The sequence below is a fragment of the Cyanistes caeruleus genome, chromosome 18 (genome assembly GCF_971803275.1).
Source record: "Cyanistes caeruleus chromosome 18, bCyaCae1.hap1.1, whole genome shotgun sequence".
In the NCBI taxonomy this organism is placed as follows: domain Eukaryota; kingdom Metazoa; phylum Chordata; class Aves; order Passeriformes; family Paridae; genus Cyanistes; species Cyanistes caeruleus.
The window spans coordinates 13,660,222-13,682,504 of record NC_141718.1 but is presented as its reverse complement, the minus strand read 5'-3'; the positions used below and the strand labels follow the sequence as shown (position 1 = coordinate 13,682,504).

At 55.7% G+C, this 22,283-nt stretch overlaps 2 protein-coding genes across 6 annotated transcripts; one reads left to right on the top strand and one right to left on the bottom strand.

Annotated features, from left to right (window-relative positions):
- Positions 1–2,478: 2,478 nt before the first annotated feature.
- Positions 2,479–10,621, top strand: INPP5J (inositol polyphosphate-5-phosphatase J). 2 transcript variants are annotated; one of them, XM_023937809.2, is made up of 12 exons: positions 2,479–3,180; positions 3,982–4,092; positions 5,574–5,682; positions 6,267–6,383; positions 6,455–6,630; positions 7,163–7,274; positions 7,671–7,780; positions 8,103–8,292; positions 8,503–8,640; positions 8,990–9,082; positions 9,325–9,429; positions 9,544–10,621. In XM_023937809.2, exons 1-12 carry the CDS (start codon positions 2,573–2,575, stop codon positions 10,162–10,164), a joined length of 2,490 nt encoding a protein of 829 aa, XP_023793577.2. In that variant the 5' UTR covers positions 2,479–2,572; the 3' UTR covers positions 10,165–10,621. The 2 variants fall into 2 exon arrangements, with proteins under 2 accessions (XP_023793577.2, XP_023793575.2); XM_023937807.2 differs by lacking the exon at positions 6,267–6,383 and having other exon boundaries at positions 2,482–3,180.
- Positions 10,622–10,720: 99 nt separating this feature from the next.
- Positions 10,721–13,411, bottom strand: PLA2G3 (phospholipase A2 group III). Of its 4 annotated transcripts, none has more exons than XM_086856415.1 (8): positions 12,973–13,411; positions 12,767–12,899; positions 12,560–12,694; positions 12,275–12,458; positions 11,998–12,127; positions 11,764–11,887; positions 11,519–11,653; positions 10,721–11,357 (listed from the first exon to the last, which is right to left on the bottom strand). In XM_086856415.1, the coding sequence occupies exons 1-8, from the start codon at positions 13,394–13,396 to the stop codon at positions 11,150–11,152; spliced, it is 1,473 nt and encodes a 490-aa protein (XP_086712541.1). In that variant the 5' UTR covers positions 13,397–13,411; the 3' UTR covers positions 10,721–11,149. The 4 variants fall into 4 exon arrangements, with proteins under 4 accessions (XP_086712541.1, XP_086712542.1, XP_086712539.1 ...); XM_086856416.1 differs by having other exon boundaries at positions 10,721–11,354; XM_086856413.1 differs by having other exon boundaries at positions 11,998–12,458.
- Positions 13,412–22,283: the final 8,872 nt, after the last annotated feature.

Below are 22,283 nucleotides of genomic sequence, written 5' to 3'. Positions count from 1 at the left end.
CTTGGAGAATCCAAACTGACCCCTCAAGAGGTTGTTGTTCATGCGCCCAGTGATGGTTACCAGAACTTGGTGCTCTATCATCTTCCCAGGATGAAGGTGAGGCAAACCAGCCTCAAATCCCCCTTTTCACACATGTCTTGGGTTGCAATGCAAGATGCAACCAAAAGTATGTATTCTATCACCATCTGCTGAAACCTGGTGGGGCAGTTTTCTTTATCTCTTTCATGACCCATCCCTCATAACTGGGAGATATCTTCTGTTAATGGGCCAATTGTTAAAACCAGGTGGGGCAGTGTTCTTTATCTCTTCCATGACCCATCCTCCCTCCCTCCAGGGGGATATCGTCTGTTAATGGGCCATTGAGTCTCATTACATGACTGATAAAATTACATCATCCCATTGTGAGATGGTCCACCCAGGGGGAGGAGCCAAGCATCTAAATCTGTATATCTTTAGAGACTGGGAACACCACAGCAGCCTTTCTCCACTAAATTCCCAGAGGAGAGAAACTGGACCCATCTACACCACTAGACCTTCAGAGGAAAACTATGCCCTTCTACAGGATCACTAACAGACCACATCTGTCACTCCAGGAGGAATGCAGCCACCATTAAATTGGACTGCTACCAACACCCTGACTAACAGGGTGTCAGGTTGTATTCTGACTCTGTCAGTGGGTTGTTCTTTAGTTGGTTTTATTTTTTTGTACTACTGCATTTTTATTTTAATTTTCCTACTGAAGAACTGTTATTCCTATTCCTATATCTTTTCCTAAGAGCCCCTTGATTTAAAGATTATAATAATTCAGAAATGTTTGGGTGGTTTATATTTTTTCCATTTCAAAAAAGGTTTCTGTCTTCCTTAGCAGACACCTGTCTTTTCAAACCAAGACAACACCCTTGCAGAAACTAGCAGTGATGTCGACTCTCCTCAGTCCCTTCCCAGTTGCCACCATTGATCACAAATTACTGCAAGGGCCCCAATACGATAGCAAGAACCACTTCTTACAATTCCCTCAGCTCCTGACTCAGTCTCACAGGGACCCAGGGATCCTGTACTCTCTAACCAGTATCCTCCTCTGCCTCACTTCTTAATTCACCAGGGTCCTCCTCTTCAAGCTCCAGCCTTTTGCAGACACTGTGGCAGGTACAGGCTGAGGGTGAATCTGTCACCTAGACCCCTGTGTATATGTGCACCCTGAATGCAGGTGTTCACACCTGCCTATACAAAGTGCTTCACTGAAGCACATGGACAGTGTCACACATAGGTGCAGCAGCACCTATACACAAAGCCACATACACACAGCTGCACACCAGACACACACAGCTGCCACAGAGCTTCACACACACACATCTGCACGCACACTGCTGTACACACAGAGCAGTACACAGACAAAGAGGCACATGCAGCACACACAGCCCACTGTGGAGGCTCTGGAGCCAAAAGCTATCATGGTGTGGAAGGAAGCCTCCAGGGTGAAAGGTTTTCCCCCATTTTAAAGTTAATAAGAAGGGCTTCTCCCATAGTGCTTTGCACGTCCATTTTTTTTGTACCCCAGTTCATATACCCAGTTAGCCTGTTGGCTGTCGCTCCCCTTTTTACCTCGTATGTCCCTTCCCTAGAAAGTTCTCCCTTCCCTATTTCCCTGTTGGCCCCTGTTTGGTGCGCTCCTCTGCTCCTGTAATCCCATTGTCTCCCTGTCCCTCACCCCGCCTCTGCACCACTTTCCCCTGTTCCTATTGGGCCCTGACCCTTGGATCTTCCCCCTCAAGCCCACATATATTCCTGGACCCTCCATTGCTGCCTGTGTTTGTTCCTGGACCCCTTTGGTGCATTTTTGGACTAAGCCTCACTGGAACTCCACATAGAGACCCTTCCTGTGATTGCTATCCGTGGTGTGTGTGAGAGAGAGCGCATGTGTGTGTCTGTGATTGCAGCCTGCCCAGAGGCTGTCTCCTCTGGAGGCGCTTTTGGGAAGGTAGCATTGCCTGACCAGTTACAACCAATGCTGCAGCCCACATGTAAATACACACACACACTCTCTCACACACACACAGCTGCCACAAGGGTGTGCGTGTGTGCACACACCAACAACGCAAACACTGCAGCAGACCACAGACACATCTGGCACAAGCTGACACAACAGCTGCAGTGGTGAACAGTCATATACACAATCATGCACCAGGGCAGGCATTCATTTGCAGGGGCAGATGTGCATTTGCAAGGACAGGTGTTCATGCACAAGAACATATGCATACATGCAAGGATAGGTGTGCAAAGATTGGTGTGCACGTGCAAGGACAGCTATGCAAAGACAGATGTGGACGTGCAAGAGCAAGTGCGCACACGCAAGGAAAGGCTTTCAGGGAACGGAGGGGACGAGGCGCGGGCCATCACATGAGCGGGGTGGCAGGTGAGCGACGGGTGGGGCCGTTCCTGCGCCTTTAAGGCGTCGCGCAGGTGGCGGGCGTTGACGTCAGTGTGTGGCTACGTCACGGGGCGGGGCCGCAAGGTGCACGGGACCGCAAGGTGCACGGGGCCGGGTCGGGGCCGCTTCGGTCTCCTCCTGCCGATGGACCCGGCCCGGCGCGGTAGCGCCGACCGGGGCTCGGCCTCCGGCGCGGGGTCCCGACCCGGTCCTTTGCGCGGCCCGGGGAGCGCGGCTCGGCTCCCGCCCGACGCTGGAGCTTCGGCGGCGCCTTTCCTTGGCGGCGGCGTCCCGGGCGTCCGTAGGAGCTCCCGACCGGACGGGCATGGCTTCGGGCACGGCTGCCCGCGGCGCGCAGGAACCGAAGAGCGGCCCCCGGCCCAGACCCCGCCCGAGGGTCTCCCGCTGCCGGCCCTACTGTCCCCCGGCCCGGGCGGACCCCCGTTCCCGGCAGCGCCCGGGCGAGCCGCCTTCCCCGCGCCGGCCCCGCAGGAGCGACGGGAGATGCTGCCCAAAGCGGAGTCCAGTGACCGCATCGCGGCCTGGGCGGGCCCCGCCGTTCCCCGCGCCCCTATGCTGCCCAAGGCCGTGTCCAGCGAGTTCCTCGCCGGCGGGTGGGCGGACCTGACCCCCCGAGCGGAGCTGGGCGAGCTGCCCGTCGTCGCCCGGCCCCTCGGCCAGCTCGGCCCCGGCGACGTCTGCGATCCGCTGCCGGACTGTCCAGGACGGGCCCCGGAGGACGGCGCGTTCCGGTGAGTGGGGCCACGGGGACGGAGCTCGCAGCACCGCGGGAGCAGCACCCGCTGTGCCCCTTCTTTCTGCTGTGGCAGATTCAGCAGGATTGGGGTGCAAGGCTGCAGGCAAGCTCCCGGCGGGGAGGATGCCTGATGCCCACTGTTCGTGCGGGATATCGTGATAGAGACACCGACTATGGAGTGAGTGCCACCTGTCCTGGCTGTCCCCTAGGACTGGGGCTAGCGTGGCGCTGCTCTCCTTCCCTATTAAAGCGTGTGCCATGTGATGGAGGCTCCTCCTTGTCACTACCGAAAGAGCCCGTGGGTTCTTTGCTGGTGCCCGTTGCGCAATGGCATTAATGTGTTGTGATGGATGTGGCTTTGCGTTGGTGAAGGACACCGCTGCGGGGCTGCAGCACTGCTGTCACATGCACTGCCCTGGTCTTTGTGGCTGGCAGGGGCTGGGAACTGAGATCCGGGTCCTTTTCCCCAGGAGCCCAAGCCTTCCTGAGGAAGGGGGGGAAGTGGTTTTCCGGAGACACCCTGTCTCATAGCCTGCGTCAGCTGGTGGTGATGAAGATGAGGGCTTTTTATGCCAGTTTCTAAATTTCAGGTGCAGATCCTGGGGAATCTTAGAGGCAAGAACCTGTCTCCCTCATAGAGGAGTTAAGGACCTGGTGTATATGCCATGACTAAGCTTCAGCCTTGACTACTTGTGTTGTCAGCAAAAAGCTTCCTTGGTGGAGCTGGGGGCTTACAGGGTTACAAGGAACCCCTCTGAGCCCTCGTGTTAGCCTGTTCTTCCTTTGTCCTCCTAAGCATCACAGTGATCACCTGGAACGTAGGTACAGCCATGCCCCCAAATGATGTGACGTCCCTGCTGCACCTCAACACGGGGGAGACAAATGATGTGGACATGATCGCCATTGGGTAAGAGGATGAGGTGCGACTCCCCCTTTTCCTTCCTCTTCCCCCTCTGACAAGTCCTCTTTTTGGGGAATCCCCAAAGCCCTGGGCGACAAGGAACGGAAGAGCTGCAGCACCAGCCTCCTGTGGGGCATGGGGAGCAGGGAAGGGTGTGCATCACAAATGATAGTGTCAGAAAAGGTGATGGAGAATCAGCTCCTGGTAAAATGGGAGTGCTGAGAGGAACTAAAACCCTTGAAAACTGATTAGACTTGAATCCTCATCGAACCTGATGCTGGCTATGCTGGACCAAGTTAGCCCTGATCTTGCTGTGAGCTGTGGCAGTCCTTGTCAGGTTTGTCAAGGTATTTGACTCACCTGGCCTAGTCTTCTGGGAGCGTTCTCCTCCTCTCTGCTTTTGCATGTGGTATGCAGGCCTTAAGGGCATAGATCTGCTGTTCTCCTGAGGCTGGATTGGCTCCATGCCCCTGGTACACAGACCAGCTGTCAGGGCAGTGCCACTGTACTGTGGTTGAGGCTGGTGAGGCGAGGGCAGCTGTCTCTTGAGGACTGCAGTGGTGCATGAATTCTTGCTAAGGCCAGGGATATGCTGTCTTTGCACAGGGAGCAGGAAGCAGCCTCTGCCTATTGGTATGAGGTGGAAGAACTGGATCTGCCTCCAGGACTTACTTGCCCCCAAGCTCTCAGCTGCAGAGGGCATAGTGGTGAAAGGGATTGACACTGCTGGAGCTGTGATGCTGTGTTGGAGCCAGCCTCTCAGTCCCCTTAGTCTTGCAGGCCAGTGGAACGGGTCTGTGTGGGTGGCAGAGGTCAACCTGAGCTGGATGGATGAGCTGGGTGAGGGGTGTAGCTGACGTAGGGACCTGCTGGGACCATGTCCTGGCCAGGACACAGTGTCCTGCTACTCCTCACTTCTTGGCATCTCTGCCTGGATGTGTCCTTCCTCTGATCTGTGTCTTTGTGCTCTAAGCACTCGATATTTTTGGGCAAGACATTTCCTGATTGCACTGTTCTCTGTGGACATTTTTCCCTCTCTTCATTAATTGCTGAGCTGGGAGGAGCACTGTTAACTTTCTGATTGCTGCTGCTTCAAGCTGTGCAGCTCAAATATGTCTGGACACCTCATGCTGTTGGGACATGACTTCTCTGTAGAGACTGAAAGGCCACTTAAGCCCCTCTTCCGCACCGAGATGGGCTTTAGGCTTCTGCTCAACCCTGTGCAGCTTAACTGCTTCTGCTTTAGAAAGGGCCAAGGATCCGTGGATTCAGAGCCACTTGTGCCTCCTGCCAGCACATGGCCCAGAATCACTGGAGCGAAGATATGGCTGGTTTGTGCTCTAAAATCAGTGTCTTCCCTTGAACTGCCCTTCCCACCCTGTCCTGCTGTCCAGCATTGTGCTTTGGCACCTCTCCCAGGTTTTCACTAACTGGGATACATATGCTTTCCTACTGTGTGGCTGAAGGACCCATACATTTCCTCTCAGGCTGCAGGAGGTAAACTCCAAGATAAACAAGCGTTTGAAGGATGCCCTCTTCACAGATCAGTGGAGTGAACTCTTCATGGATGTGCTGAGCCCCTTCCACTTCATCCTGGTAAGGAGTCCTGAAGGAGTTGGCAGCTGATGTTCTTTCTGCCTGCCTCGCAGGTGGGACACAGTGATAGACCTGGACTGCAGGTTGGAGGGCGGTGTGGTGGGAGAGCTGCCTGGATTTGCAGCCATCCAAGCAGGGACTGCTGCTGCATCTCACCCAGCAAGTTGTTTGGCTTGTGCCACCCAGCTGCCTTTCCTGGGCTTATGCTTAGCCTCTGGTGCTTTGGGGTTTATGTTGCCCCCTGCATTGAACCAGGGTGAGAAGGTGAATGTGGGAACTGGCCGGAGCTGCTGGCAACAGCCTGCAAGACTCAGGGCAGGCTCAGCTCCTCCAGAGAGGTTCAGCTCCCCAAGGAATTTGCCTCAGAGCGTATGTAAACCCAACATCACTGAGGCTCAAGTTTGGCTGTCAGTGTTCAGAAGGGTATGCACAGATCTCTGAACCAGATGTGCTGTTTGTCACCTGTGGGATAGGGGGGGACACACAAAAGGTGGAGGTGCTGCCCCATGGCCCAGAGCAGGGCAAGTTGTCCCTCTGTCCCCAGGCTCTCTACCATCCTGCTCCAGCCCTTGCTCCCATTCCAGGTCAGCACAGTGAGGATGCAAGGTGTGATCCTGCTGGTGTTTGCCAAGTACTACCACCTGCCCTTCCTGCAGGACATCCAGACAGACTGCACTAGGACAGGGCTGGGGGGATACTGGGTGAGTGTGGCCCTGGGGGGAGATTGCAAGGGTCTGGCTTCCCAAGGAGTCATGGGATCCTCTTGGTGCAGGGCAACAAGGGTGGGGTGAGTGTTCGTCTCTCCATCTTCGGCCACATGGTCTGCTTCCTGAACTGCCACCTGCCAGCACACCTGGAGAAGGCAGAGCAGCGCAAGGAGGACTTTGCCACCATACTGCACATGCAGCAGTTTGAGGGGCCTGTGGCCAACGGCATCCTGGATCATGAGTGCGTACCTCACCACTTTGCTCCCCAGTCTGGGCTCTAGTGCCAGTCCCAGTCCTTGACCACCTCCATGTAGGGCCCGGGGGTCTGTCCCCTGCATCCTAGCACAGCTTGGAGATCAGGTTTTGCCTGCAGAGCTGGCCTAGCGTGGACTCAGCATGGTGGGGCAGGTGTTTAGGGGAGTCTTAGTCTCATCACATTTAGGGCTGGTACAGCTACTGCATGCACTGTTGGGATTTGGCACCAGTCAGGCAAAGGGGCTGGCTGTGTGATCTGAATCCAATGGGTGCCTCACTGTGGAAATTTCCACCCTCAGTTTCCGCTTCGGGAAGTCTGTCCTATTTGGCTAATGATGCTTGGTCCTACCTACAGAATCCTGGCAGCTGGCCAGGCTGCCAGCTGAGCACTGACCTGTGCCAGTGTTCCCAAAAGCATCTGTGCTGTGGGCTAAGGCTGCCCCCAGGCTAGGGACATCTTACCCCTGCTGTCCCTGGCTCTGGTAGCCTCAGCCTGTTGCCCTTGCTACCATCCACAGCCTCGTGTTCTGGTTTGGGGACCTCAATTTCCGCATCGAGAGCCTGGACATCTGTTTTGTGAAGTATGCCATTGACAGCAATGTCCTAAGCCAGCTCTGGGAGAAGGATCAGGTGAGGGATGGGCATGCTGCCAGCCTACACTGGACCCCAAGCAATGATGGACTCTCCCTAAAACTGCCCATGCAGCTTGTGGGTCAGGGCATGTCCTCTTGCAACCCACAGGACACAAAGGGCCCTGGCTCTCATGTCTCTGGGGGAGGGACAGCAGAGTCCCGGGTCAGTCTGGATGGAGCTGGGCACACTTCCCTCATCAGTGTGTGAAGAGCTGAGGCATTGAGTCTAGAGACTAGCTGCTGACATAGACAGACAAACCCTGAGAGCTGTGGGAACTGGCAGGAACAGGACTGGGATGTCAGTGTGTGAGGGTGGAGCAATCTTGTTGGGGGTTTGTGTAGGGGTCTGGCTGTGGTGGCTGCTGTGCTCCTTGATGTGCTCTCTTCCCCACAGCTGAACATTGCCAAAAGCACCTGGCCTGTTCTCAGAGGCTTCCAGGAGGGACCCCTGAACTTCCCACCCACTTTCAAGTTTGATGTGGGCACCAACAAGTATGACAGCAGGTAGGGGAGTAGAGCTGGGCATGAGGTGGCGCTAAGAGATGCAGGAGCTCTGTGCTTGGCACTCAGCACACAGCTGCAAGGCCAAGTGTGAGTGCTGGAGTGGATGGGTGGGGTAGGCAAAGCAGCCATGCTGGGACAGGCACAGGCTGGACTGGAGTGTGATGGCAGTGCTGGTGCCAGCACAGGCCTGTCCCTGCAGCTGTGCTGAGTGCCAAGATAAGCAGCATCCCCCGCCTATACATGCCATAGTGCCAGGGGGAGGGAGTTTGGGTCAGAGCCCACTTCCCCTGCCAGGCAAGAGATGCTCCTCTGTGCCCTGCAGTGCCAAGAAACGAAAACCTGCTTGGACCGACCGCATCCTGTGGAAGATAAAACCTCCCAGCAAGGGGTTGGGCACAGGTGGGCACCGGCCCAGCCAGGGTGTGCTGTCAGTAAGCCAGCTGTGCTACTGCAGTCACATGGAATACACCATCAGTGACCACAAGCCAGTAGCTGCCATCTTTGCTGTGCAGGTGAGCACTATCCAGGGCTGCTGGGAACACAGGCAGGAGCTGCAGGGTTGAAATGCCCAGCCTTGTGGCAGGGGGGGACTTAGTTCTGTTTGGAAAGCTCAGCTGCCTTGCCCCTTACTGGGGTCTGCTGTGGGTATATGCATGGGGGCACTGGGCAGCAGAGGCAGTTTTTTGCCATGCCCCTGCTCACCATCTACCTGTCTCTGACAGTTTGCTTCCAAGGTGGACAAGCCCCTGGTTGAGATTTATGTGGCTGATGAGTGGAGCAGGCCTGAGCAAGCAGTTGTCAGGTACAAGATGGCTGTTGGCTTCCACCGGAGCTCCTGGGACTGGATAGGACTCTACCGGGTAGGGGCTTGAGGGCTGCTGGGGCTGGAGGGAGTGGGGAGCACTGCACAGCACTGCGGGGTCCCTTCTGAGCTACCCCCACCAGCGAACATGGTGAGGGCATGAAGATGTGCCCTCCCTTCCCCTGGCATCATGTGGTCCTGCTTCAGGAGGCTCAGGTCCAGCAGTTTCCTCTTCCTCCTGCTCTGTGGGTTCCACAGGGCCCCAGGGCACACCTGGGGCCCTGTGGAGCAAGGCAGCTTTGGATCACCCTGTGTGAGCAGAGGGGCCTGAGCACCAGGAGACTGATGTTGCAGAGTGGGGCTCACATTGTCCCACTCACTTGTGTTCTCCTATGTATTGTACACAGGTGGGCTTTCGGCACCCTAAAGACTACGTGTCCTATGTCTGGGCTAGGAGTGATGATGGGGAGCGCTGCCTGGAGAAGCAGCTGTGTGCACAGGTGAGGTGGGACAAGCCCTGCCATCTTGCTGGCACTTCTGCCCCACAGTGGCAGGACAATGGCCCCTTTGTGCCCCTGACAGAGTAGGGGGATGCAGGCACCTCATTATTGTTTTTTCCTGAGCCTGGAGCAAGCTCACAGTGTTTGTAGCAAGAGATCTGTGGTTTTGGCTGGGACTGGAGGTGGGAGAGGGGGCACTCCTGTGCCAAACCCAGTACCCATCAGGTGTCTCTGGGCTGCAGGTGATGTTCTCTGAGGAAGCACTGCCGAAGGGGAATGGCGAGTACATCCTTGGATACTACAGCAACACCTCCAATAGCATCGCTGGTGTGACTGAGCCCTTCCAGGTGAGCACATCCAAGAGGTGAGGGGGAGGGGGGATGAGTATGGGGGAAGCAGCTGGTACGGTACCCAACAGTCCCCTGTGAGTGTCAGCCAGCAGTGCTGATGCAGGGGTGCAGATTTCCCTACCCAGGTCAGAGGAGGGCAGCAGCTCTTCGGACAGCTCAGGCAGCAGCTCAGAAGAGGATGACAGTACACTTGTCCTCCTGGCCCCTAAATCCCGTAGCCCCAGCCCGGGCAAGATGAAACGTCACCGGAGCCGAAGCCCCAGCCTGGCCAAGTTCCAGGGCCTCATCCTGCGGCCATCAAGCCGGGACAGGGGTACAAGCCGCAGTCCCTCACCCCAGAGCCGTCGCAGCCTCCCCAGGAATATCCCTACTATCCATCTGCCCCAGGATGAGTTGGGACACCATGCAGGCAAAAGCAAGGAGCTGGGACAGGCAGCCAAGAACCCAGAGGGCAGTTCGTTCTACCAGACTGTGCAGGAGCAAGGTGGCCTCCGGTGTGTGTCTGCTGACAGCTCCCTGGCCAGGGCTGACCCCCGGAACCTGGGCCTGCTGCCTGCATTGCGCCTGGAGATGATTGACCAGGCCCTGGGCCAGCGGCAGGAGAGCTCAGACCAGGGCTATTATCCCTGCCGGAAAATGAGCCCCACCAGCCCCCCAGGCTGTGGCACCTCCCCAAAGGAGGGGCACAGCCCCCAGGAACTGGACAGACATAGCTATGCCATGGGCCACTGATGTAGCGGCTCCCTTTCTCCTCCCCATAGTGTGCTTGCTGTGTGCTTTCCTCTGCCACTTCCCCGCTGACACTCCCTACCTTATTTATTGCAGTGACTCCTCACCCCTGCTGTGTGCCTGGCAGGTAGAGGCCCCCCCCCTCGCTGCCCCCAGCCCAAGCTCCTGCCCTGGGCAGGGCTGTGAGGTGACAACACAGGGGAGGGTGGGCAAAGCTCGTTTGGGGAATCCCTCATGAACTTCCAAGTGCAGGACTCTTGTCCCGTGAGAGGAATGCTGACCTCACACCTGAGGTCGCACAAGAGGCCAGGGCAGGGCTCTGGCAGGAATGGTGAAGGGCACAGAGCAAGGACCACCACAGGGTACCCTGGAGATCAAAGCTTGCTCCTTCCCTGCTCTACCACTGTGCCTCAGCCTGAACATAGTGCAAGTGACAAAATAAATGATCCTGCCCATCCCAGCTGCACTGTGCTCACTGCAGGAGGCAGGATCAGCCCCAGGGTGGGGGTCTCAGCATCAAGAGTGGACGGCAGGCTTAACACTTGCACCATACACCATGCTCTGACCACCCTTTATTTTTTCTGCCGCATGCAGGTACTGACCCTAGCCCTCCTACCCTGCCTGGGCAAGAGGGTTGGGATCACACCTCACTGCTCAGGGTCCCCAGCTGAAGGGTCACCATTGTAGGGGTGGGGTGGCCTGCTACCCGCCCTGTCCCAGGGCACACCAGGGAAGGACAATGGGTTTTCCCCATTCCCTTCTATTTCTTTCCCCTTGCTTTTGATACTCATGGATGGCAGCCACAGCTCCTTGAGAGGCTTCTCAGTCCCTCTGCCTGTGCTCTGGCTGTGGTCCCCAGCTCCATACTGTCATGCCAAGAGCCATGTTCAGTGCCACCCTTGGACTTGAGGACCAGACCCCAGGCAGCCTCCAGGCTGCAGCTGCTGCACACATCTTCCCTTCCTTCCCAAGGCAGCACTGCTTGGGTTCATCGAAGCACTCTGTGGGGCCAAGCACCTGGTGTCTGCTGTACAACCAGATGCTGGCACTGCTCACAGAGGGTGCCTCCCCTGGCCTGTGTCTTCCTGTGTGGATGTTTGGACTTGGAGCTCACACGCAGAAGGCCCCAGCGTCTTAGAATCTTTTTGAGCTGCCGTGCAGGTACAAGCACAGCCCTGGTCACTGTGGTACAGCTGCTGGAGAAGCAAATCTGTGAGCATCACTGTAATCTGGCAGCACCAACATCTACTGCCCCCTGCCCTGCGACCTGGTTGTGGCACAACAGAGCAGGGGCCATCACTTACACTACTGGTTTCCTGCCCCACCCAGGCCCTGGCCTCTTGACCTCCCCACTTACCTGTGCTGTGATACTCTGCCTGGGCTGCAGGCAGCAGGCAGCTCCAGGACAAAGCAGTCCATGGCGATATGGTCAGCCAGAACAGCCACGTCCATGTCACTGCAGTCCCTTGCCCTGTGGAGGCACCGTGCCAGCCTGCAGGCACAGGAGGGCACACATCAGCAAATGCTGGCCAAGGCAGACATCCCACCTCCTCTGATCCCCAGCTGTATGCACAGAGTGCCCTTTTCCTCCTGGACTCACACCTGTGTGTGCAGTTGCAGTGGAGGAGTGTCCGGCTGTCCACGTTGTGCAGCTGGTACTTTGCCTCGTGGGGTGCAATCTGGTGCTCACACTTACCCAGGAGTTTGTTGCACCTGCACCCTGTGCCTGAAGAAAACAGGGAGGTAAGGGCCACCCCTAGCACATGACCCCACAAGCCTGAGGCCTTGGGCCACTCTGTCTGCAGTGTGCACATGCTGCCCACAGTACCAGCTCACCCTGCTCCCTGCGCTCCTTCACAGCTGGCATGGGGGTGGCTCCACACTGTGCTGTGGCTGGGCTGGGTCTAATGCTGCCATACGAAGGACATGCTGAGATTCCAGCTCCTTGCTCTGCTCCAACCACATCCTGTCCTGACACTGTCAGTGCTTTTGCAGGGCCAGGCTCTAACTCCCACTGCACTGCTGGGTGCCTGGTTGTGAGCTCAGCCTTGTCCCTGGCCAACGCTGGGGTACCTGGGCCCTGCAGCAGCTGGGCTGTCTTAGGTCTCCATACCTGGTGATGCCTAGGCTTTGCCCTCAGTTCCTGTCGAAGCCACTTACGCCCTCTTCTAGAGAAAGTCCTTCTTTTGCCTGGGGGCTGCACAGTAGGGCTTCCCCTCTTCTCTGCTGGTAGGCTGGGGTGGTACTGATTCTGCTGCACCATCCTGGCAAGAGGCACTACATCATAACGCTCACACCTGGGGACACCACATGCTGTGAGGTCCTGCACGCCAACCAAACTATGCCTGACGCAGTCGAGCAGGGCACGCTGACGACCAGGGCACCCCTGGGCACTCACCCGCCCCACCAGTGCCACTGGACGCACTCCTCACTCTCTTCCAGCACAAAGCATGGCACCTCCAACAGGTTGAAGAATGTGACGCCAATGATGTTGGAGACGGTGTCGTTGATGGCGAGCAGGCACTGCCGGAACCTGCGGGCAGGGATCGGTAGAGGGCGGGCTCCCCAGGCCCCCCATTTCCTCACTCCCCGGCCCCGGGCTTACCTGGCGTCGCAATCGCAGTGGGACACGGTGTGCAGGCGATAGTTCCGGATACCGTAGTTGAACTGCAGCGCCGTGATTTGCGCCCAGCACTGGTCGTGCTCCCGACAGCAGCGGTCGGGGCCGCGGAACAGCCCTGCGGAGGCGCCGATGAGTGCGGCCCCGCAGAGGGATACCGCGTGCTCCCGCCGCCCGCCTCCGCTCCGTACCCAGCTCGCTCCAGTTCCCCGCCGAGTCCCCCGCGCCGCACCACAGCGTTCCTGGAAGCGTCCAGCCCCGGCGGCGACGGCGCTGCGGTCTCGGCGGCACGGGGTCGGTGCAGGCGGCGCGGCGCCGCCACAGCGCGGACAGGGCCCGGCGCAGCGCGGCCCCAGGCGCGGCGGGAGGGCGGTGCGCGCAGGCGGCGCGGAAGGCGCGGGCGAGGCGCGGATCGCGACGGGCCCAGCAGGCGCGGAGGAGGCCGGGGGCGGCCCAGACGCTCTCGACCAGCGCGGGTCCGGTGCCGGCGCTCAGGAACGCCACGTACCGCGCGCCAGCAGCGCCCCCCGCCTCCCGCGCGCACACGGCCCCACCGAACCAAGCGCGCGCGCATGCGCAGAGCGCCGCGCAAGCCAGAGCCGCGCGCGCCCACATCCCGCAGGCCGCCCCCCCTCGTGCCCGCCTTTAACCCCGCGCCCGGCAGCGGAGCCGGCGCTGATTGGCCCGCGCCCGGCAGTGGAGCCGGCGCTAATTGGCCCGCGCCGTGCAGGCCCCGCCCCGCCCCAGGGTAGAGCGGCGGGTGCTGCGGGGGTTCCCAGCCGCGGCACCTCTTCATCCCGGGTACCACCCCTATCTAGGGCATCCTCCATTCCCGGGCACTCCCCCACCCCGGCCACCCCCTGCTACCCGCGCTTACCCCACACGCTCTTTCCCTGGGCACTCACGACTGCGTTCTCACGTGCACGACTCTGGATACAGGTGTGTGTGCAGGTGTGCACGGGTGCATGCACACTCACCTTGAGCACATGTGTACGCACGTGTGTGAATGTATGTCCATGTGCCGTGCATGCCCAACCATGTGTGTGGCCGTACAGGCTGTAGTCATGTCCCTGTTCAAGTGTCTACTGTGTGCGGCCAGTACACAGAGCACTGTGCTGTCCAGCCCCTGCAGAAGCTGCCCACTAGGACCGCCTCTGTTCAAGAGCTGAGGATCCCTGAGGGTGGAACCACCACAGCCCCCGAGGGCAACTCCTACTACTGCCTGATCCTCACAGTACAAACGTGTTTCTTGATATTCAAAGGAACCTCCCATGTCCCAGTTTATTCTTACTGCATTTTGTTCTAGTTAGTTCTGGACATCACTGGGAAGAGACAAACTCTTGTCTCCTTGCACCCTCCCTGTCTATGTATTAACAGGATCCCTCAAAATTCCTCTGTTCCAGTCTCCGCAGACCCTGCTCCTACTGCCACTCCACACAGTACAGGTGCTCCACTCACTCCACCACCATCACGGCTGTTTGCTGAACTCACCCCAGCATGTCTGTGCCTTGCCCAGGTGATCCCAGCTGGAGCAGCATGGCCTGCCCCTGATGCACCCTGCCCAGCTTTGCCTGGAGCAGCTTGGGCTGCTGCCATGAGGACACGTCCCTGGCTCTTGCTTAGTTTGTGCCCAGCAGAATCCCAAGGCCCATCCCTGCAGAGCTGCTTTCCAGCTGGTGGCCCAACTTATGCTGGTACAATATCCCCCTGGGAATCAGGATCTCTCTGCTCTGGGAGGGTAGATGGGCTGTCCGGCACAGCCCATCCGCCACCCACCCCAGGGCCCCAGTGAAGCATTGCTTAGGGCAGCCAGTGGGACTGGGAATCCTACTGCATCACTACTGCATCCCAAAAGGATGCTGGAACTGCTCTGGAGAATTGGCCCACTGAAGTCCAGAATCACCTCTCTCTGCTGGGAGGGAGGGAGGGAGGGAGGGAGGGAGGGAGGGAGGGAGGGAGGGAGGGAGGGAGGGAGGGAGGGAGGGAGGGAGGGAGGGAGGGAGGGAGGGAGGGAGGGAGGGAGGGAGGGAGGGAGGGAGGGAGGGAGGGAGGGAACCATGCTTCCTCTGGTGGAATCTCTTTCTTTCAGGGCTAGTCTGGAGTCATGTCTGTGTCCAGGCTGATGCTCTGCCCTGCTGGAGTTCTGGGGGGCCCGGGGGAGGTGGTCTGTGGAATCCCATGTGCCCTAACATGAGGACACTGGGGGCTGATGGATGGGGCTTGGCAGTGTAGGCTTATTTCACCTTATCAGGATTTCTCTGACAGCAATGCATTGCAGACAGGGCAGAGTCCACTCTGTGGCTGTGATAGGGCTGCTGTGTGCCACCCGTGACATTACCCCAGATGTCACAAAGGTCTCCCCTGTCCTGGGGGCTGTGTTCATGAAGCTGGGTAAGGCCTGGTGGGATGGGGATGGGCATGCCAGGGCTGGGGAAGGGCTCTGCTTGGAGGTACCCCAGATGTGGGAGAACCAGCTTTCCACCCATAGGGATCCACAGAGCCCTCCTGCCATGGAGGTGCTGCGTCCCCATCCCAGTGCACCTGGAGCTGCTCTGTACATGCATTATGCCCCCTCATGCCTGGCACCCTGGAGCTACCCTGTGCCTAGACTGTGTTGGCAGCCCCATGGGCCCCACAGGGAAGGATCCATGGGGCAGCACAGGACAGCCTTGGCTGACAAGTGTATGTCTGCATCAGAGACACAAAACCCAGTTTGGGTTTGTCTGGAAGATAACAGGGGATAAGTAGGAATGTCCAGTGCTCTGGCCTTCACCGCCCAAGCAGCCAGTGGGTTACAGGGCTGCCTTTGCAGCAGAGCTCCCCGCTGTGTAACCATGCAGCTACTGCCCTGCTGGCACAATGCCGTGTCTGGCTGGACAGTGAGGACATGGGGTTGAGCCCTGGGCTACTCACCCCAACAAGCAGCACTGTCAGCCTTGCACCCGGCTCCACTGACGTGGCTGAAGGCCATAGACAAGGCCAGCATGGGGCTAAGCTGCCAAGGACTCAGGGCTGAGCCTGCAGTGGGGGAGCACTGAGCTCGGGTGGAGATGCCAGCAGTCATGGTTCATGCAGCAAGGGTGGGGAGTGGGTCTCAGCCTGAGTCAGCAGGAGTGCAGAAATGGGCTGGTGAAGCAATTATTTTCTCCTCTTCTGCATGCCATGGTGCATTTGGCCAGCATGGGCATTGGAGTGATGCCTCTTATGCATCCTGCAGGCAGGGGCTGGATGACCAGACTGTGTGAGTGGCTGCCAGACCTAGGGCATCATCCATGTCTCAGTGCTGACAGACATACAGATGTCCCCATGTCCAGTCTTGCCCTTTGCCCCCACCCAGGCAGCAGGACTGGCTCCCCATTGTGTGTGTACCATGCATGCTGCTGACTGTGTCCTGCTCATGTCCCCTGGGGACAGGCAACCTTGGAGGGGATGCACAGCTCTGCCTTCTGGAAAAAGAATTGCTGCAGCACTGCTTTAAGCCTCTCTGCTTTCTACTGATCTAAGTTGGAACTTACAGCTTTGTGGAAAGAAGCAATAGAACATCCAGGGCATCCATGGCTCTGAACATAATTGGCAGAACAGGGAAACAATTTCATGAGAGAAAATGTCTTGTGAAGGTTGGAAGACAAAATTTAAGTTGGAATGAATAAAAGAATGGTGTAGTTATTTCACTCCTGAGTTGAGATTATCAGTTCAAGCACTTTGCAGATCCAGGGAGACCCTTGAGTCAGAAGCAGAGCTGGCTCCATCAGGTATTTTCAGTGTGAATCTAGACTGTAGGGATGATGGGGATGGTCAGGCTCTGCACATCTGCAGATCCTGCAGCTCACAGGAGCCATCTCCTGCTCTGGGTCCTCAGCCACAGCTGCAGCCTTCTCAAAGTCTTTTCCAAGTGTTAAAGAGCACCCTGAAGGCTCTGGGCAGTCTTGTCTAGGTGACCCTGCTTGAGCCAAGGACTAGACAGCCTCCACCCTCAGCAAGGATGTGTGCCTTGCTTCCAGTGGTAAATAACCAGCCTTGCCTATAGGAAAATACAGAAAGCCCCAAGACATAAGGAACACAAGGAAAACCACCCCAAAACCACCACAAGGCACAGAGGTTCCTTGTAAGAGGATACTGATGGTAGGAGAAAATTCCTACTGTTTTCTGTTTTCCCTTAGCCCCTAGGTATTTCCCCATGCCACTGTGATCTTGGGACCACCTGGTTTTACTGCCCTGGTGAACATGTCCCTTTAAATTATGGCAACTATCCAGGAGGAAGCAGTTCTGCAAGGAGTTGTACCTAACTGGTACATATCACTGCACTCCAGGTGAAGGTCAGTTAAGTGGTAAGTCAGCAGGAGCTGGGTTTACCAAGAGCAGGAGCAGCAAGTCAGAGCAGGGACCCCCTTCCTAGCATGCGTGGGGGGTTGGCAGGAGCCGTGGGCTGGTACACTGGGAGAGAAAAGGTCATGGGGTTGAGGCATTTCTGGAAAGCACAATCACTTTTCTTTCATTGTCCAAGAAAAACTGTGGGCTGGTATTATTATCATCTCTTCGGAAATGAAACGAAGGGACCAAAGCAGCTTGACAAGAGAAAAAATTCCCACATGCTTCAGATTTCCTTCCCATTGTGTTCAACAGACGTGACTGAGCTCTGCCTGGGAAGGTTTGGGTGCTTGCAGAGGGAAGTGTGTATGGTACTGGGTTAATAATTTACTGCAAAGTCAGACAAACAAGCCATAGCACGTGTGTGGTTTTTACTCCCAGATGGCAGAGCAGGGCCCAGCATGCAGCTAGCTCCACCCTGAGCACCCATGGAGGCTGGCAGGGCTGCAGCCTGTGCACCCTGGCCTACAGTATCCACGTCACATCCACATAATTATATGGCTCAGCAAAGGGGTATGAGTGCAGGACAAGCTTAAAAACATGAGGATTCCTCTTTGAACTCCACACATCTCCCAGGAAAGCCAGTTTCCCTAGTTTTGGTAAAGGAAGAAGCTAATTTCAGGTGGCCTTGGGCACCAATGAATTTCTCCTTCCCACTGGAGCCAAGTCTGGTGCAACTGAGTCTGGGCTTCTCCTGGCAAAGTCCAATTTGCTGTCCTGTCTCTCATTTGTAGTCCAGCCTAGAGACAAGGCAGGAATTCCAGCAATTTCTACAGAGAGCAAGCCTCAGGAACATTCACAACCACATGGCTTCTGCATATGTTGGCCAGCAGCAGGATGAGGCCAGCTGTGCCCCTGGCTGTTAAAGATTGTCAGCAGTAGCAAAGCAGGGCAGCTAGAGCAGCAATTCATGGAGTGAGTCCTGGAGACATGGCATGCTTCTGACACAAGGGATTCTGCAAAGGAAACTGGGACTCAGGAGTTTCCTTGTCCCCTGGCCAAAGATGGTAGCCTGGGCCTGTGGTGCTGTTGTCATGAACTACTGGTCAGGGGAATGATGTTCAGCATAAATTCTCACCAGGTTGAACAAAGTCACCAGACATGTGTCAGGAGCTCTTATGTTTCATTGTACAGTCACTGTAACTCTGGCAACTGGCCCACTTCTTAGACTCAAAAGGTGTTGGCCAACAAGCCCATAAATTCTTATAACACACTTCCACAAGGTGCTGGCTAACAAGCCATACCACATTCTCATAAACTTCCCACTTGCACAACAAAGTTCACAACACAGTATATGGTAGAATATGGTAAGTGTGCTTTGCTTGGCAAGACAAATAAACACAGAAGAGGGAGGGAGAGAGAACAAAGATTATCATCAGTATGTAGACCCCATCTTGGTCTTGCCACAGGTGGTGTGGAGCTGGAGTTATGAGACAAAAAGAAAGGGACGGAAAAGAGAGCGAGTGGGCCAAATCCACTTTCTTTTCTAGTTAACCTGGTACAAGCCTTTTTGTAGACTTGACTTTTTGTGCTGTTTTGATCATGCATGGATGGCCAGATATTTCAGCCCTCCTGCAGGGGTGAATTGGAGGAGGAAACTGAGCATGAAACTCAGGAGCGACCAGGAAATTTGTTAGGAATGTATTGCCCAGTCTCCAAGGGACTCTCACCTCCAATCATATCTTTCCTGTTGCAAGTCAAAATGTTTGAGACAAAACATGCCTATGTCTGGTTCAGCACAGCCATCAGGAATGGTGACTCTGCAGAAGAACCAAAGTTTTGTAAGCAGCAGAAGCCCATGGCTGGGGAGTGAATCTGGCCTAGAAAACCACCAAGTTAATTAGCAAATCCAGCTGCTCTTCCAGAAGTCTGCCACTGGAGCAGTGAAGAAAGAGCTGTTCAGGAGGCTGCATGTTTCTTTTTTTCAATACTCATAACACCTACAACTTTGCTTTAATTCATCCTTGTGTCCATGTCAGTCATTTTGGAGGGCCAGAACAGCTTCACAGGCTTTCAGGCTTCAGGACTGCCTTTCCCATGTGTCCATAACACATGCACAGTTACTCATCATGCATTCTTGGGGCTGTTAGTCACCTTTCCTGTGCCCTGTGGCCAGAGGTTCTCCAGGACAAGAAAGGGCTGATTTTCATCAATTTCTTTTGGATTCACATCATGGTCAAAGCAGAACTGGCTGTTTTTCTTGGAAAGCACAAATAAAAATACAGGAGGAACCCCAGAAGCATTGGCATATACCTCCACCTGTGAAGATGTATTTCATGGGTTGTGCAGGGACATGGGTTTCCTGAGTTCTGTGTCAGGAACACCAGCGAAGCTGTGACCAGATTTGATTCCTTTTCATTCACATTCCAGCTAGTGATGATGTAAATGATCAGGTCCTCAAGCTGAGGTGGTCACTGAGGCACAAACCACAGCTCTGGCAGAGAGAGCTCTGCTTTCATTACATTGCATGTCCTAGCAGCAAGTGGTGACTCCTTCCTGGCAGAGTGTCCCACCAGAACCCTTGCCAAGTTGGCCAAATTCTGCACAGGGCAGAAGCCTCCCAGGTGAGCTCATACATGAGAATTTTTGGAGCTGGAGTTCGCTTGCCAACCTGGCACAGGGAGGAGAGGCAGAGCGATGGAGGGCACAGCTGGACTCCCGGCCCTGCCAGAATTGGTTCCGAGGCCCGCTTGGGCGGGGTCGCGCTCAGAGCTGCGGAAGAAGGGAAGAAGGTTCCCCGGGGAACCTGTGCCAGTCTGTCCCTCCCAGTCTGGCCAGGAGACAAGACTCCCTCCTGACCACGAACTGGCCATGAGCTACTCCCTGACGTGAGGCCAACCGAACGCAGCCGAATCCAGCTGAATCCAGCGCAGCCGAAGCGCTCCGTTCGAGCCGGTCGGTGCCGCCGTGCAGCGCTCCCTGCGGGCTGGGCGGCTCGGGCAGCTGCCGGCGCTGCCGAGGGACCGGGTGGGGAGCGCAGCTGCGGAGCCCGGAGTCAGAGCTGCGTCCCTGCCCCGGCGGGATACGGGAGCTCCTGGCGGCAGGGACTGTCCCAGGGTTTGGGTTGCTGTGGTGCCTGTGTGGGAGCCCAGCAGCTAGGCATTCCGCCAGAGAATGGCACCCAGCCATGGTGTCGTGTCAGAGCTGCTTTGAGAAAAGGGGCTTGTAGCAGAAGATCTCCAGACACCCCTTCCAAGCTAATTCACTTACTTGCGAAGAAGCTATTTGGAAACACGGACTCTACTTGGCAGATTGTCAAAGGTGCAGAGAGATGAGCAAATCTGTGCCCATGGTGCACCCAAATCTCTGTGACAGTTTTTCTTTCCACACACGTTTCTCACTTGCTGCCACTGCTTTGAACCTTCCAGCAATGCGCTTCCTGCTTGTCCTTTGTTATCCAACCACCTCACCAAGTGTCTTGTCCCACTGCATGTCCTCCACTGGCCCAGCAGTTGGAAAAGCAGGATGGACTGTGGAAGGAGCGGATGAGGAGACTCCGTAATCTGCCCTCAGCAGCCAGGGGACAATGAGCAGACTGACTGCACTTTACCAGAACTGCTCAGGGTGAGGTGGAGAGAAGACATCTGTTCTGTGCACCTAGTAGACTCCTACAGGTTACCCTCCAAACAGACCTAAACAAACATCTTCTCCCACACAAAGATGTGGAGTACAATAATAAATCTGGAGGGTGGGCTGGGTTTGTCATCGGTTACCTTGTCATGGGTTACCTTCTAGCACATCAACCCTCTGTTCTCCTCTCCCTTTCTTATGGGGTATTCTTCTTACCTGGTATCAGCTGTGGGCAGAGCTGAAATCACCCACTCGGTTTCATTGAAGTCTATTGCAAGTTTTCTTGCCAAGTCTGTGCTATCACTGCTGCTCAGTGTATCACAGAAAAATGTAGGTGGGAAGGAACCTTCAGAGGTCTCCAGAGCAGTCTCCCACTCCAAGCAGATTCCATTAGGAGCAGTTGTTCAGGTCCTCTTTCTAGCTGAGCTTCTAGTGTCTCCAGGGATGGAGATTCCACAGTCTCTCTGGACCCTGTTCCAGCACCTGAATCATCTCATGGTAGTTTTTCTCTGTTGTATACCCAGCTGGAATTCCCTATGTTCTATTATGTGCCCATCAACTCTTCACCATGCACCTCTAAGGACCAGCACTGTCCCCTTGACATCTTCTCATTGAGCAGGTGCTTCTCAAGGCAGCAACTGGAATCCTCAAAACCTTTGATACTCCAGAATGTTCAAACCCAGTTCCCCCTCCCCTCATGCATCCCTTACTTCCAGCCCCAGCAATCCTGGTGTCCTGATTTACTTCTGTGCGTCAGTGACATTCTTTATGTATTTACCTGGAGTCCCAGCCTAGACATAGTACCACAGAGGTTTCCTCAGGACGGAGCAGAGTATGTGGAGCACCACATTCACTTTGCCTTCTGTCTTTGCCACTCTACAGTGGTTTTGGACAATAAAATTCAAGTTGTTATTCCAGAAGCTTAATAATGTCCCATTTCCTGTAGCTCAACATAAACATCACTTTTCTTTCTTTTTTTTCCCTCCCAAGGAGAATGTTATTTGGTATCTATAGACATTTCCTGAGGGGCAGATGGGGTCCAGATGCTTCTTGGGAGCACTGAAGTAGTCCAAGCACTCATCTGAGCTGAGCTGCCCAGGCTGGACTGCTGTCAGAGCCTGGTGAGCACTGACTGCCTTGTGGTGCATCCCAGGTCTCTTAATTTTAGTGAGAAGGATATTGAGAAACTGCTCAGACTATTCACTGAGTCTTCACAGAAGTATAGCGAACATAGTTTATTTCTATCTTTAGCACACTTTTATAGGGTCCAACAGGGTTCACAGGGCTTAACAAGTTACTATTGGTTAATACATATGGTTTACATTCTTTTCCCCAGAACACAAGGCTATTGTTTTTCTTTCATTCTCACTGCTCCATGAAAATTTCAAGGACACTACCTTTAATATTGTCGCTTATACCAAAGGCTGGCTTGTGCAGACAGGCTTTTACTAAAATATCATGCCTTTACTCTGTTAAAATGTTTTACTACACTTTACAGAGTAGAGGGACATTCTGGCTTCTGGCTTTGTGCCCCAAGAAGACAGATCAGTCTCTGCTCTTTTTT